At 38.7% G+C, this 16,703-nt stretch overlaps 1 protein-coding gene across 4 annotated transcripts in view; it reads right to left on the bottom strand.

Moving 5' to 3' along the window:
• LOC148946287 (mediator of RNA polymerase II transcription subunit 15-like) overlaps positions 1-16,703 on the bottom strand; it is a 105,444-nt gene that overhangs the window by 77,445 nt on the left and 11,296 nt on the right. For all 4 annotated transcript variants that reach the window (XM_089097927.1, XM_089097928.1, XM_089097929.1 and 1 more), the window contains exons 2-3: positions 12,397-12,532; positions 3,272-3,411 (exon numbers count right to left, since the gene is read on the bottom strand). In XM_089097927.1, the coding sequence (XP_088954053.1) occupies positions 3,272-3,411; positions 12,397-12,449 (193 nt within the window). In that variant the 5' untranslated portion in view covers positions 12,450-12,532. The remainder of the gene's footprint in view (positions 1-3,271; positions 3,412-12,396; positions 12,533-16,703) is intronic.

The raw sequence follows: 16,703 nt of genomic DNA, 5'->3' as shown, positions 1-16,703 counted from the left end.
AGGTTCCAAGTTAATACCATTATCCGTTCCTAACATATGACAGATTTCCCCTAATGCTAGCCGTGATGCACATAGTGTCTATTGATTTAGATAATCATCCCCCTCAACATTACCTGGAGTTTCACCTCAACCCCCTTAGCTTTTTCAGACAGACCCAAGATCAAAAGTTTCTCCATTCCCAATAATGAATCCTGTGCGTAAACAATCAGCAAATTACATTATTAACAACCCTTGCCTTGGGGCCATAGGGGGGGGGTGCTTGACATCACTAGACGCCTAGTTATTAGACCTTTCGACTATTTTAAATAGTTTTTTTTCAAAATTTCGATCAATTTTGGAAAGGAGGAACTAATTGGACAAGTGGAGAGGAGCTGGCTGCCCTCTGACCACTTAAGAATGTCGTTCTAAACATGCCCAAAAAATTTCAGCTTAATACCTTCAGCCATGCCTAAGATATTCCTGGGATGCTCTTTTGACAACCAACATGCACATAGTGTATTTTGATTTTGTTCAATATTTCCCTTAAAATTTCTGAAGTAGAAACAAATAAAATCAGTTGGAGTCCTAAGTAATTGCAGTCACAGTCTCGGGTAGTTGCAGTCACAAGTACTCGTAGTCAAAGTCACGGTAGCAAGCAGTCACCGTTGCCAGTAATCTTAGTCGCAGTCACAGCAGCAGCTGCATTGGTAGTGGCCCTTAAACTTTCAAGTTATTACCCTTAACCTTATTATAATATTACTGATACGCCTTCTTGATATCCTATATGTACATAGTGTCTTTAGGATTAGACCAACATACCCCTTGACATTCTCCGAAATTTCACCTCAATACAGTTAGCCCTTTCGGAAACACCCAGGAACAAACATTCCTCCCTTTTCGAATAATAAATCTTGCATGTAAAAATGAACAAACTGCATAATTTATATTCTTTGTCCCAGGGGCTGGGGGGGGGTGTATGGCAAATAAAGATTCATAGTTATTAGGTAAATGAGTATTTTGAAAAAACAGCTTTCCAAAATTCCAATCAGTGCTCAGGGGAGGGAGCATCTAAAAGAGCAAATGTGGGGGTGGGGGCTGATTGTTCTCCAATCACTATTCAACATCCCCCTCAAAATTTCCTGAAAGTTTCAACTTAATAGCTTTAGCCGTTTCTTAGGCATTGCAGATACGTCCTTTCGACAAACATCCCGCATTTGGCGCTATGATTTTGTCCGAGGTTCCCCTCAACATTTTCTAAAAGTTTCACTACAATACTCTAAGCCAATACTCTAAGCCTTTTTGGAGACAAAGGATCAAACATTCCCCCGTTTCCAAATAACCAAGCTTATACATAAATAGTGGGCAACTTGCATAGCTTACAACCCTTGCCCCTATGGCTGTGAGGGGTATACCATCCCCAGATGCATAGTTATTTGACCTTTAAGACTATTTTGGACAACATGGCTATTTCTAAATTTTCATAGGAAGTCTTAGGGGGGGAGTTGAGCTAAAAGGGCATGGGGGGGCTGGTTGCCTTCCACCAACCTTTTAATATCGCCCCCCCCCCTCCTCCCGCACCAAACCTGAAAAAAAATTCTCCAGAACCATTACTGGCATACAGGGCGTCAAATTGACGTCGTAGTTGCTATTAAATAACCTGAAAGTTTCAATTTAATACCCTCAGCCGTTCTTAAGATATTTCAGATACGTTTTTTTTTTTTTGACAAACTGGATAAACCTAGTGTCTTTTCATTTAGTTTAAGATATTAGATACCCCTCAACATTTTCCCAAGTTTCACCTTAAGCCCTTAGCCTTCTCAGACACTCCCAGGATCAAACATACCCCATTTCCTAAGGGTAAGTCCTGCATTTAAACAATGGGCAAATTGGATATTTTACAATCCTTGCCCCGGAATCGTGGGGGCATGGCATACCCGGAGGCATAGTTATTAGAGCTTTAGCCCATTTTGAAAAAAAATCTTTTTTCAAATTTAGATTAGTGTTGACGGGAGAAGCGTTTTCAAAGGGCAGGGAGAAGGCTGTCCTCCAATCACTCTTCAATATCTCCCTCAACATTTCCTGAAAGTTTCAACTTAATACCCTAAGCCGTATAATAGATATTGCTGATGTCATTGTGACAGCCAGTATGAACATAGTGTGGTTTGATTATTTCCGAGATCCCTCTTAGCATATCCTGAGAGTTTTACCTTAACGCCCTAAGCCTTTTTAAAGACCCAAAATTAGACATGCTATCTTTTCCCAACAAAAACCCAACAAGCCCGTTTTAACAAGCCCGTTTTTAACAATTACTTAAATTTCTTGCCTCGGGGGTTATGTCAACCCTGAAAGCATAGTTGTTTGACTCTTGGACGATTTTGAACAAAATGACTATCTCAGTATTTTGAGATAATGTCTTTGGAGAAAAGGGCGTGGGATGGGGGCTGGCTACCCTCCGATCGCAATTGACTCCTTAGAAGAGCCACTAGAACTTTCAATTTCTAAGCGAATGAGTGCCCTCCAAAGCTTATATGACCAGCTCTTCCCTATGAAGTGGCTCTGAGGAAAAAATAACAATAGATACACTGGAGCTGTGTGACTGTTTACCACTGGCAACACTAGAGTTATGTCTCTGAAAGGGTCTTTTTTTATTTTAGCGGTTGTTTTTTACGATTTATTTTTATCTTTTTATTTATGCCCAGAGGACGGCTGTGCTGAGATCTCAGCCAAAATATTTGCTCTGTTTTTTCCTTATAACTGGCTGAAACTATCCTCGTTTTTTCCTCTTCACATATATCTTTTTCCCATCTTGTCATGCTTAGCTAGTGTGCTTTCAGAAATTATCTGCAAAAGTTGAACAAGTACAATTTACTCGAATAAGCCGACGGGAAGTAATTACTCGGAGTTTTTAGTCCAAGACTGTATCCCGTGCAATTCCATCATAGGAGATCCTTTCAAAAACTGCCATAAATTTGTCAGTGCGGTATGGTCAGTGTGGTAGTTGTCAGTGCGGGCAATCTTCAGGGTGTGGGGGGTGTATTGTCTGCGGGTGAGAATTGTCAGCGTAAGAATTTGTTCGCAGGAGTTAGTTTTCTGGTGGGGTGGGGGTGGTAACCAGCTCGGCACCGACCATATTCACCAGCCAAAAGCAGTTACCGAAGCTACTTAATTCATTTACTTAATTCAGTTGAAGAATTCACTTAAAAAACTTGAAGAAATCACTAATTATTTACGGCGCATGAACTACTTTATGAATTTGGACTTACTTAAATCGCTTACTCACTAAAGGACTTACTTAAATCGCTAACATGCAGAAGTAGTCTAGCTAAAAAACCAAGATAGTCTTCTCTAGTCTTAGCTTTTTGATAAAAGTGGCTTTCCATTTCGATAGCACTCTTTGTTGTCGGATTTCCGGAATTTCGTATGGCTTCCTCTCTACAAAGAAAGAAGGGTGAACATAATTTTTTTCATACACACGCTAATATTCACAACACCTTGATTAACTTATATATAATCCTCAGCGCTATGACTGACTGATCTGGGTTGCAGCGGTAGCTAGCAACCTAGTAAGAGACGATCACGTCCAATGTTAAGAAATATAATAACCCATAACTCCTGTAAATAGAGTCAGATCAGAACGAAAAGTACACCATTAGAACCGCCTTGTCCGAAACCCCTGAATAGGAAACTTTCTGTCATTTGGCTTGAACAGCAAGGGAAATATATTGGCTTGAAAATCAAGAAAAATGGCAGCTACAACAGCATTCTTCCTAAACGGCATCTTTTCTTCTTTTTTTTTTCACAGACAGCTTGGCACTGGAACATCGTAGAGAGTTGTTCAATGGCTCATTTTAAAGAAAATTAATGGGGTTTCTAATTACAACAAATTATTTTCTAAAATAGAACCAATTTTTTTTACGAAAAACTGCATATCATAGGCAGCACAATTGCGCTACCTAAGTAAAGAACGATGCTGGCACAATGTATTATTTATTTTTATTTTTTGTTGTTGTTTTTTTCATACCAGGGCATTTCGTATCGAAGGAGTTGTCGTAGAAACTTCGAAAATGGTTCATTCAATTGGAAATTGGAGTGGCTAGTACTTGTTTTAATACTTAAAAATGATTGCAGGGCCACTAGGGGCCGCCCCCCACGCCCATCATTCCCCCAAACACATCGAATCAAAATTTTGAGATAGCCATTTTGTTCAGCGTAGAAACTTCGAAAACGGCTCATTCGATTGGGAATTCAAAGGGCTAGTGCCCTTTTTAATAGTCGAAAGTGATTTGAGGGAAACTAAACCCCCTCTCACGCCCACCTTTTTCCCAAACACATCCAATCAAGATTTTTAGACAGCCATTTTATTCAAAGCAGTTGAAAGTTTTGGAAATTAGGTCTTTAAGGATGACAGCCCCCACAACCCTCAGGATAAGGGTTGTAAGTTATGTAAGGGTTGTAAGGGTTGTAAGGGTTGATGAATCTACAATAATTTTTTATACTAACAAAATTTCTATTTTCCAAACCCCAACAAACGAACCCTCATCGCTTCTTTCCATTCCAAATATTTCCTTCCAACTCCCAACAAAACCTCCCAGCTGTACACAATCAACAAAAATGAGATAAATCTTCATCATTCTCTCCATGCATCGGACAAAAATAATGACCATCTTTAACCCATACCCTGCCCAAATGCTTTCTTCTACTGTCAAGCGGCAAAAAAAAATCATCTTAATGAAATTATCCCTCTAATACCCAATGCCCTCAGAGGGGGTTTTCGAGTCATGCCGGAAGTCAACTTCCACGCCCCCTTGTCAAATTTCCCTGGAAAAAATTTGCGTTTATTTTCCAGTAAAAAATACTATATGTGAAGAATGGTCAAATTATGTAATTTACAGTCCTTTCCCCCGGGGACTGGGGGGGGGGATGTCATCCCCCAAAACACAGTTATTGGACCTTTCAGCTCAGCTGAATCAAATTCCTTTTCGGTAAGTTTTTTTAAGTAATAAATAAATATTTACTCAGGAACGCGTGTTGTTTTCAGAGAACAACCATTGGAAACTCTTGGATTCTTGACCTAGGGTACGATCTCTTAGAGTTCCTAGTTGATCGGCCAACATCAAGCATAGCCGCCTTTTCTACTACAACCAATCCATAAACGGTGGGTAGTCTGCATAATTGAACGTTATTATGAAGGAGGGGCAGTGGGTCATTTTCTAGGCAGGGAGGGGGGGGGTCAGATACCTCAAAGAATGGATTTAATGCCCGAAGATCCCTACTCTCATTGAGCCTTCAGACAAATTCAGAATGAGTTTTGCGGGGAGGGGGGGTAGAAATTGATACCTAATCCCTCTTGATTCACGGGACTATTTGTGTTCTTCACCTTTATTATTGGTGCTGGGCTATTGTGAGCCTCGCTAGGAAATTTTGTTAGGGAGGGGATTGGCAATTCCTACCAGGATCTCTGTTTTCAGCGATTTTAAATGGTAATATTTCTCTTTTGCCAATTTATACAATGTTTCAATGACCCTCGCTCTTCTTGATACAGCCCTTCACAGTAAAGTGAAACGCTTTAGGAAAGATATATGTTTTGGAAGCACCTTGTCTTTCTCAACTCTGTAGAGCTCGTAACCGAACTTAATCCCATGGACGATATAATATTTTAAAAATGCTTCGGACTCAAACGACACCTTTATTGTTCTCGACATTCCAAGGCGCCTGAACTCCAGAATCCCAGGCAAAGTGGCTGCTAGAGCTTCAATGTCGAACTCGATATCCACACCACGGATTATTCCGAAAAACTTAGGCTTTCTAGTATTGATAAGACAATCAGGGAAGGAATCCTTTAGATCACAAGAAAACTTTTTCCCAGATTCAGCCGCCACAGTGATAAAAATCAAATCATTGGTCTTTTTTATTTGCTTGATACAGCCCGAGCCGAATTTGTCCAATTCATTTTTCCTGGAAACAGGGTCACGTAACGCGGCTGGCGGATTAGCGATAGTCATAGTCTCTACTGAATCAGAGCTGATGGGGAGCGGAGGCAAATCCGGTGAATTTAAAGGGGCGGGGGAGGGGGAGCCCAAGTTGGCTGAACACTTCGACAGCGAGGACTGTAAGTCTTGTTCAATTCTTTCAAGAGAAGTAATGGATTTCTCCAGCTTTCTGCCATAATCACTAACAAGTCGATCCAAACGTACATTGGAATCAGATTTTAATAAAGGGCAGTCTCTGAATGAGCGAGGCACTGAATACAGGCCATTTGAAACCTTTCTGGTCAAGATCCGTGACCATCTTCATAATATCTTTTGCTGTAGCAAGTTCCGCAGCGTTGCCACGTCTCATTACTCTCTTTATAGGAATTCCAGAAAATTTCCAAAGCAGATTTTTCGCATTCACCAAAGCCTCAAGGCTGTAAAAGTTCGCCACAGTTTCAATAAGCTCCGTTTCTGGAATACCATTCGCAAATGCATCGCAAATAAAAAACAGGGCAGAGTTCACAATTACATGAGAAATCCCATCTGCAATTACGAAGGTTTTTGAAAAATCACAGAATGAATCAGAAGAATCATCGCAGGCAAAATTATTCCGCTTTACCTGTTCATTTGGGCAATGATTATCAGTCGAATCGTTAATCACAGGTGCTTCCTGGCTAACAGCCAAGAGAGGGTCTTGAGACGCAGGGGTTACGGCATTCAGTGGCGTCAGCATATTTATTGAAGAATTTGGGTGCTCACTCTCTATTGGGTCACTAGAAAATTCGGTAGCGGCTTTGCAAATAGAACAGGTCCAGTTAGGAGTATTCTTTCTATCGGAAACGGTGATCCCTGAACAAGAGGGATGAAACAAATTGGAACACTTAGTGCATTGCAACAGCGTGCCTTTCCCCAAAGAACGTTCACAGTTAGGGCACACTTTTGGAGACATAATTGGCTTGAACAAAAAAAATATCACCCCAAAAGACAAGGGAAGCGTCAGCCCCCGTTACCTTATCCCCGCAATTTAAGGGAGACTCTCCCGGCAGGTACAACGGCACTTGCCACGGGTTTACTGCCCCTCTTCTGCTTGTCAATTATGGTTACGCAAAATTGAAATCAGCACAAATCTATTTTTGTAAAGTGTAAATAAATGTCCAGAAACTAGGTCAGTAGATTACAACATTTTTAATCCGTATGAAATGTTATGACAGAATGGTTGCACAATTACTCCGGTCACTGAATTAATTTAGGATCCTACCGAGTTTCAAGTTGATAAAATCCAAAAAAGGTGTTATCACATTCAAGGCTAAATGAAGACTGTAAAGTCAGTATTAAGTCAGTATTTTAGGATTTTTAGGATTACTTATATCATTCCTAAAATTAGTTCTCTTTACTTCCTCCCCCTAATGTGCATATATATATATATATATATATATATATATATATATATATATATATATATATATATATATATATATATATATATATATATATATATATATATATATATATATATATATATATATATATATATAGTACCGGCAGCCCGACGGCTTCGCCGCCAGTCCCCGGCACTTGGCACGTGGTAGGCTTCTATATATGGATTCCCATTGTCCCTTATCTTCTAAACGCAGACAATTTGAGCCTTTTCTTGGTGTCATGACATCCGAATAGACCTTAAATTAGAAGTAGTTCCTTTGTAAAATTACGTTTTTTCTTATTATACCTTTAACTTTTGCCTCAGCTTGTCTTTTGTCATTATGAAAGACGTATCACTGAACCTTTGTTTCTTTTAATTGTTCAGGTGGTGGGACAAAAACTTCTTCTTTTGCCTGGGCTTGTCTATTCTCATTATGCAAAACATATCGCCGACCCTTTGTTTCTTTTAATTGTTCAGGTGGTGGGACAAAAACCTCTTTTTCTTCCGAAGATTTATCTAATCCAGGTTTTTGATTTTCAAAGGTATGGTAGGCATTGATGACCTTATCCATTCCGAGACCCTAAAATCAATCATCACTGCTATCTCTTGCAATCTGTTTCTTTCGTTTTACCTCGGCTTGCCTTTCGTCATTATGAAATACATATCGCCGACCCTTTTATTTTAACAAAGGTATGGTAGGCATTAATGACCTTATCTATGTCAAAATCCCAAATCCAATCATCATCGCCATCATTTTCAATTTCAATGAAAGAATCGAGAACAAAGGTGTTGATCGGAGGGGGGGAGGCAATTGACCTATGTCCCCTAGAACTTGTAACCCCTCCCTCGTAGATTTTTATAAGTCTAGAATTGGGGTCTACCCAATTCTAGGTTTAAGCCTGCATAAGCCTACATAGGCTACTGCATGCTTATTTCATAAAGGTACTTCCACTATGCTTTACCCACAAAGCCCCCTAATATAAAAATATATAGCCCAAATTAAATATTTCCCATGCATTTTATCATGTGTCACTCTTGTTTTAACCCGTGTACCCGTAAATTCAATCAACGCTGACGAGATCAAGAAAAGGGAAAACACATGGGAAATATTAAATTTGGGCTATATATTTGCACATTAGGTAAGATTAGGTGCACATTAAGTAAACACAAAAAAATATATTTCATACAAGATTTAACTGTTGCAGCAGGACTTATGAGAAAGAATAATTGAAGTTGATCATAAAAATCCACATTTTGTGAGATAACGTGGGAGTGAATTTGGGTGGAGAAACCAAGGCACTATAAGTAGGAAAATTTGAAATTTCACCCAATTCTGAAATATTTTAATATTACAAAACACTGTTAAATTAAAAATTAAACAAAATTAATTAATCAAACATATACAAAATTAATCAAGCTTTATACAAAAATCCAAGATGAGAATGATCTTGGCTCCTGACATCAAGTACAAATATTAAGCAAGCTAGTGTCTTGTAGGAGGTCGTACACAAAACAAGATGAAATAACAATGTTTCAAAAACATCTTGAGCCAGAAAGACCTTCAAAATTTCTACTGCTTGGCAGCAAAAAGCACTTTCGAAAATGCTGCTTTTAATATCTGATCGTTCATATTTTTCTGCAGATAAAACAATGAGCTTAATTTCATTTAAGTAAACACAAAAAAATATATCATACAAGATTTAACTGTTGCAGCAGGATTTATGAGAAAGAATAATACAAGTTCATCATAAAAATCCATATTTGGTGAGATGATGTCGGAGTGAATTTTAGTGTGACAGTAGTTGTATGATTGAAGACTTACTGTCAGACCTAGAAAAGGGGGGAGAGAGAAACCAAGGCACTACAAGTATGAAAATTTGAAAGTTCACCCAATTCTGAAATATTTTAACATTACAAAACATTGTAAATTTTAAAATAAAATAATCTCCGTAGCAGTCCTCTCCAAACAAAAATTGAAAATAGGATTTTGGAATGTGAGAACACTCGCACAACCTTCCAAGCCGGAACAGTTGGAAAAAGAGATGATACTATATAATATCGACTTTCTTGCTTTGTCAAAGGTGCAATGGCTTGGAAGTGGTAGAGAGAGGTTACCTGGAGGGTCCACAATAGTTTACAGTGGGCCTGAAATGAAATGAGAACATGGGGTAGCCATTATTCTGTCGGGAAAAATGTCCAAATACATCGTTAATTGGAAACCTATCAACCCAGTTAATGGAAAACTATCTATAAGGCTAAATGGAGACCATGCAAAGATGACACTAATTGCTTGTTATGCGTCCACAAATGATGCAAGAGATGATATAAAGGAAGAATTCTACAATGACTTAAATGCCACAATCAAGGAAGTGCCATTGCATGATATCATATGTTTGGCAGGTGCTTTTAATGCCAGGGTTGGAAACGACCGAACTCATTGCCCTGAAGTCATGGGAAATGAAGGTCTTGGCACCAGAAATGAAAATGGAGACTGCCAGATAGACTGTGCCCTATCAAATGACCTTATCATCGGCGGCAGATTTTTCAAGCATAAAGATATCCACAAATATATATGGACGTCCCCAGACAGAGTGACAAAAAACCAGCTTGACCATATGCGCATAAGCAGAAAATGGCGAACGAGTCTCCAAGATGTTCGCTCATTCAGAGGGGCAGATATCAGCTCTGATCATTCACTTATGATAGCAACAATCAAAATCAAGCTGAAAGTCCCGAAAAGAAAATACCTGCTCCAAAACCACAATTTGACTCGGATAGATTGTCAGATATACATCAAAAAAGAATTCACCACAAAGCTGTCAAACAGATTTGAAGTCCTACAATCCTTTGAAGAAATAGACGAAGAATGTATGTGGGAAAAAATCGAGGAAAACTATAAAGAAGCTGCGAAACCAGTTCTTGGTTTTAAGAAAAGACCAAAAGACTAATGGCTGTCGGATGAAACGTGGGACTTTATTGAAAAACGCAAGCAGGCAAAACTTCTTCTTCTTCCTAACTACAGTGCCAATTATCACGTGTTCAGCAACCTGACATACCAATATCATGACAAGTTGGTGAAAAGGACTGCTAGGAAGGACAAACGTAACCACCTTGAGAAGAAAGTGGAACTAGCTGAAGAAGCTGCAAGGAGAGAGGACTCGAAGACTGTGTACGGTTTAACCAATGAAATCGTCGGGAAACGCCAGAATATGGAAGGTCCTGTACGAGACCCGAATGGACGTCTTGCAACAGATCCATAAGATGTGAGCAAAGTTTGGGCAGACCATTTTCAGACGCTTCTAAATCGTCCTCCCCCTCTAGAACCATCAACGATCCCTGAAATACCTGTACTAACCCTTCCAAGCAACATAGACCCTCCGGATACCACAGAGATTTGTACGGCGGCAAAGCAATTAAAAAATGGATGATTCTCAGGCAAAGACAGAATCTCAGCAGAAATGCTTAAAGCGACTGTCATTCCTTGCATGACCTTGTGGAGCAGCAAGTTCTTCAGGACAATTTGGGAGTTGGAAAAGGTGCCTAAAGATTGGACTAGGAGCACCCTGGTGAAACTTTTCAAAAAAGGAGATGCCACAAAGGGTAAAAACTGGCGGGGTATCTGCCTCCTTTCAATCCCAGGAATTTTTTTCGCTCTAATAATCCTCAACAGAATAAAACCACATCTTGAAAGACACCTACGTGAGCAGCAACACAGCTTCCGTCCAAACCACTCCTGCACTGACCTCATATTTGTCCTTAAAATGCTTCTGGAAGAATCCAATGAGGTGAGAAGGAAATTGTACCTTGTGTTTATTGATTTTGAGAAAGCTTTTGACTCAGTAGGCAGAACAACACTGTGGAAAATACTTTTACATTACGGCATACCGGAAAAAATCATTGAATTTATCATTGCTTTCTACAAAGATACAGAATGATGTGTACAAACTGGACAAGGGAATACCAGATATTTTAAAATAATGACAGGAGTAAAGCAGGAATGTGTCCTCTCTCCCCTACTGTTCATCCTTATTGTTGACTACATTTTAAGTAATTGCGAGGGATATGGGATTGATATTGGTGAGCTGGTCAGACTTGGAGATCTCGATTTTGCTGACGAAATAAGCCTTCTTGAAACTTGCAAACTGAGACTGCAGACCTTTATAAATAGTGTTAAAGATGCAGCAGAACAATTTCAACTGAAAATTAACACAAATAAAACAAAAAGCATGACAACCAGTGGATCTCCTCTTGATATTAAGTGTGGAGCTGACCGAATAGAGCAGGTGGTTGAGTTCAGATACCTGGGCAGTACAGTCGAAAATACTGGCTCAAACGCAAAAGAAGTTCAACTTAGGTTGGGACAAGCACACGGGGCGTTTAAACATGTCAAACGAGTTTGGAAATCTCAAAAATACTCCTTGAGGCTAAAGATATGACTGTTCCAAAGCAATGTTCTGTCAGTACTACTTTACAGATCTGAGACCTGGCACCTCAATCAACAACAAGAGAAAAAAAATACAATAATTTGAAAACACTTGCCTCAGAAGAATCCTAAATATAAACTGGACCCAGAGGATAAGAAATGACACCATCATGCAACAGGTACATCTACCTTTAATAACAGACGTTATCCGTCAACGTAGGTGGCGTTATCTTGGGCATATCACTGGGATGGGCAGAAACGCTTGCCAAACTCCATCCTCTCCTGGCAACCAGAAGGATCAAGAAGACGAGGCCGTCCTAGAAACACCCTGAGACGTTCACACAGAAGAGACTTGTCAAATATACATGCGTCCCTACAGCCCGAATGGGAAGAAGTACTAGTTGCAGCACACCTCCGAGATAACTGAAGACTTTTCGTGGATGCCCTAGGTGCCTCTGGAGGCACAGGAGGAACTAAGGTCTAAGGTAAGGTAAGTCCTCTCCGTCAAATCTGCCTACCTTTTATGAGATGGGAGGCAAATATGGATCTTGACTTGGAATAATTAATAGTGTTTAGGAAAAGAGAGCAAAATAATTACTTACATTTTTGCCACAACACTCTGTCTGTACTGAGCACTTCTCCATTCATCTGCCATTTTGAGTGATTTTTATAACCAATAAACTAAAGGAATTAGCTCCTCAAAACTTTATTTGACTGAAAATGCACTTCTTCTTACACCTGTAAGATTAAAATAGATATTAGCTTAAAAGATTTCTGTTCTATTGCGTACACATGCTTTTCATAGAAATCTGATGAGAGCTGATTAACGATGCCATACACAATATGTGGGATAAAGATGCAGCTATCCTGTTTCCTAAATATAATTTTTTGGAAAAAGAACTTAAATACCTGAAGATTAAAATTTCTTATTTCTTAAATAAATTTCATGGCCCTTTCCATCTAGTTTTTAGTTTATTGTCAACATTGGAAGCTATTTTTTCTAAATTTATAAGCCCCCCTGGTCTTTAATTTCATTTTCAGCGTAGATGCTACTCAGAGATTTGACTCAAAGTAGCTAAAATGATTATACAATATTTTACAAGTAACATTTTCTATTTCCAAAGTTGCTTAAAGGAAGATGATCATAGTCAAAATTCTCTGCAAAGCAGCTGCCAGTATACCAACAACTCCCATCCAATTCAGAATCAGTTAACTGTTCCCCAGCAGTTCTGCAAATACAACTTTCCCATTAAAATCTCCCATGGTGCTATTCCCTTGACAGCAAACTCACAGCTTACAAAATTTGACTTACAACATTTATTACCCAGCAGAATTTTAGGTTTAAAGAAACTTCTTGTTGTTGTTTGGGGTTTGACCCGTTCGATCAATGGACATATGCATTCACATTGCTTAATCTTAAAAAGAGCCAAAGAAATTAAAATTTTTAATCGAATGAGCCTCCTCCAAAATCTATACGAATATGATTTTTATAAAAACTTGATATGTTAACGATGGGCAACTAGAATAATTTATAGCCCTTTCCCCGAGGGCTGGAGGGGAAGGTCCAGCCAATTAAGAGTTGCTTAATCTATCTCGGCTTTATGTACTCATTGGCGTTCATGAGTATCACTTCAAATAACATTCATTAAACTCATCTATGTATCCCTTCTCTTGCATGTTGATTGGGGTATTTTTACTGCAGCAACCGCAGGAGAATAGCCCAAACCAACTAGCAAGAAAAGTTTTACATTTAGTCTTCATTCAGAGTTCATGGTGTAAAGACCTGCTTTGTATTCAAACCTATCATTAATTGACAAAGGATTATGTCAATGCAGACGAAAAAATAGCCTTCTCCTGGATTGTAAATAAACCTGTATGGCAAGTTTTATTTTTTATGAACTTAACTTACTATCATTCAGCGCTCCTCGCGCGAATATTACGTGTGCTCGGCGTCTGTTAGATTAAACTATTGCTTTGAAGTGAATCTATAATGAGATGAGCGATTCCGAGCTTGTGTATTCACCGCTGCCGAACTTTGTTCAGGACAATTTAAGTGGTGCTCATGAAGCCGTTATTTTAAAGAAAGGAGTGGACTTTTTTAAAGATTTGGAAACTGTTAAGTCGGAGAAAGCGAAGCTATGGAGTTGTGTGACTGAAGATGATCCCCCCCGTCAGAAGGGGCGCAAATATAATTCACAGTCAATTGCCAGATATTATAGACTTTATGAAGAAATGTGATACCGATTGAGAAGAGCCCTCCTCTTTCGTCATCAAAAGGCCAACAGAAGTTCCAGTGATCTCTGCAAAAGCGTTTACGCAGGTTACAGCTAAGCTTACGAGCCTTGAGCAAGCAATTTTGCTTGTTTCTGCCAAGATGGATTTGTACAATCTGAACTTCCCTCAATTACCTGTGATTAGCCAACCTGCTGTGTGTGATACGCATACTACAATTTTAATCTCCGATCCCCCACCTGAGCATGGTGACCCACTAAAGCGAAAATCAGTAATAAACTCAATTTCTGGTCATCAGCTGTTGACCAGTGTGCGAGCGAATGAAAAACAGCGGAAAGTAAATATTGAGAGATTTGCTGCTGAGGATTTTTGCAAATCAGCAAAGGAAGTTCTACCTGGTTCTAGTGTAAAATTTGTATCTAAAAAACACTCTGGATGTTATTCGAGAAGTCCCGTCTGGTTTTGACCTTGAAATGCTACGGAACCAGTTCGGTATACTCGGGTCTAGTCGATTTGAAACAAGTAAATCGGTTAAGCTTGAGTTTGCAAACGCGATTTCCAAACAATCATTTCTGTGAAAAGGTTTGAAGTTTGGGTATTAGAACTTCCGTGTTTATGGATTCAAGCAATTGCCAAAAAGTTGCTTCAAGTGTCGTTCTCCTGGGCATTTGGAAAGTGCATGTACTAGTAGCACTCCTAAGTGTGCTAGTTGTGCTGGACTGAATTTATTTACGAATAGCGATCGTGGTACGAAGTCTCTAAACTGTACTAATTGTGGAGAATCTCATCCGTCTTACAGTATACGAAGCCCTGTGATTAAGAAGATCATTGATAAGGTCTATTCTCAGAAATACATCCGGACATAAGTATAGTCTCATTTAATATTAATGGAACGAGAGGCAAGGACTTTTTTATTGATGATCTGCATGTTAATTACGACGTTGTTTGTCTCCAAGAACATTTACCGACTGCCTTTAGCGAAAATTTTCTGAGACGAAGCAGTGACCACGTTGTTTTTGTGTATCCAGCTAAAATTACGCGTGGCCGCCCTTCTGGCGGTTTAGCTTCTGTTTTTAAGAAAAATATTTCTGGTGCGAGTCCTGTGCTTTTCCAATCAGATAACACTTTTCTTGCTGTGCGTCTTGGTAATATTGTATTTATTAATGTGCATCTGCCATATAATGATCGTTCCATTCGCTCACTTCAGAAGTTCTCTTCTGCTTGTAATGACTAAAAACTTTAATTCAAAAGACATTGTATCATGGGCTGCATTTGTTATTGCTGGTGATTTTAATACCGATCTGGTTTCTAATACCGGAATGTAAGGAATAGTCAGCTTCTTGGTTCTCTCCCGGCTTATACAATTGTTCGGAAATCTCAAGATTATACGTTTATTCACCATTCAGGTATAAATCAGACATTGATCACGTTATTTGTTCTGCAGCTCTTGTCTGCTCGCCAGTTACGGCTCATTTTGACGAGCAGGGTCTTGATCACCTCCTGCTGTCTTTTTGTTTATCAAAGCCTGCAGTTTGTTCTAGGAGTATATCTAAGAGTCGTGGTATACGTTCTAAAGGGTTTTATAAACCTGATTGGAAAAATGTGAATTTTTCTGTTTATCTTACAACATTGGCTTCACTTCTAAGTACAATTTGTGTTCCGTATCAGCTTCTGCAGTGTAGCCAGAATTTTATTTATCCTAAATATGATATAGACCGATATTATCATTCTATCCTCTTTTCCATAAACAGATTGTTGCTGATGCAGTAAGAAAAATTCAGTTCAGTTATTCAAAAATTGTAGAAAGCCGTGGAAAATATAACAAAAGAGCTCTTGGGCGTTTATCCTCGACATTTTCTGATCATTCTGTTCTTTATATTCGGGTGTTCATTCTGTTCTTAAGCTAAAGGATTTGAAAAACATTAAAGTTACATGCTTCAAATTTTGCGAATTTCTTCTTTCTCTGCCGCCATGGACTAGAAATCGGTATCGAGTTAAAAAATTTTGCTACAGATGTAACTCATAAGCTTGGTGACCTACACAAAAAGCTTTCTGCAGATGCATTTTGTAAACTTGGTGCTGACCATGGTCTTTTACAGTTTTTTCTTAGTAGAAATTAAATGCTAGTATTTTTGTTGATGTTCTTTTTTGTTTTCTTTTTTTCTTTTTATTATTATGTTTATGCTCCACTTGTACTACTTGTTTCTTGTAATTGTGGATAATAAATGATTGAATTGAATAGATTCAAAAAAGCTTTCATCTCATCTTAAAGACTGTTGGAATATTTTCATTTATGTGGGATACAAGATAGAACGGCTAGTAAAAACCAGTCTTGAAATAAATAACAAGAAGCTTAGCATTTATTTTTGATCCAAACTGTTTACAAATGAAAAACATGAATATGAGAGCCAATTCTAATTGAAACTTTCTTAGATTTTTTACTTGAGGTAGACAAGGGTATGGTATGCTCATTCATATACGTCAATATCAGGTATAGTTGGAGTTAATATAATAGTTCGAGAAAAAGTATCAAACACATATGCTGGGAAATTTTTGGGGAGACAGGCCTGTCATTACAGAAAAAAATAAGGAACTCTTGGTGATGGTAAGCATAAATTAAGACTCCCTTAATTTTGACCAGCTTAAGGCAAGACTTGGATAAGACATATTAAACACG

This window comes from Artemia sp. Qi Xiang Cuo, chromosome 12 (assembly GCF_049724085.1).
Source record: "Artemia sp. Qi Xiang Cuo chromosome 12, ASM4972408v1, whole genome shotgun sequence".
Classification (NCBI taxonomy): domain Eukaryota; kingdom Metazoa; phylum Arthropoda; class Branchiopoda; order Anostraca; family Artemiidae; genus Artemia; species Artemia sp. Qi Xiang Cuo.
The sequence above is the reverse complement of the archived record's forward strand: the minus strand, read 5'-3'. Positions and strand labels throughout refer to the sequence as shown.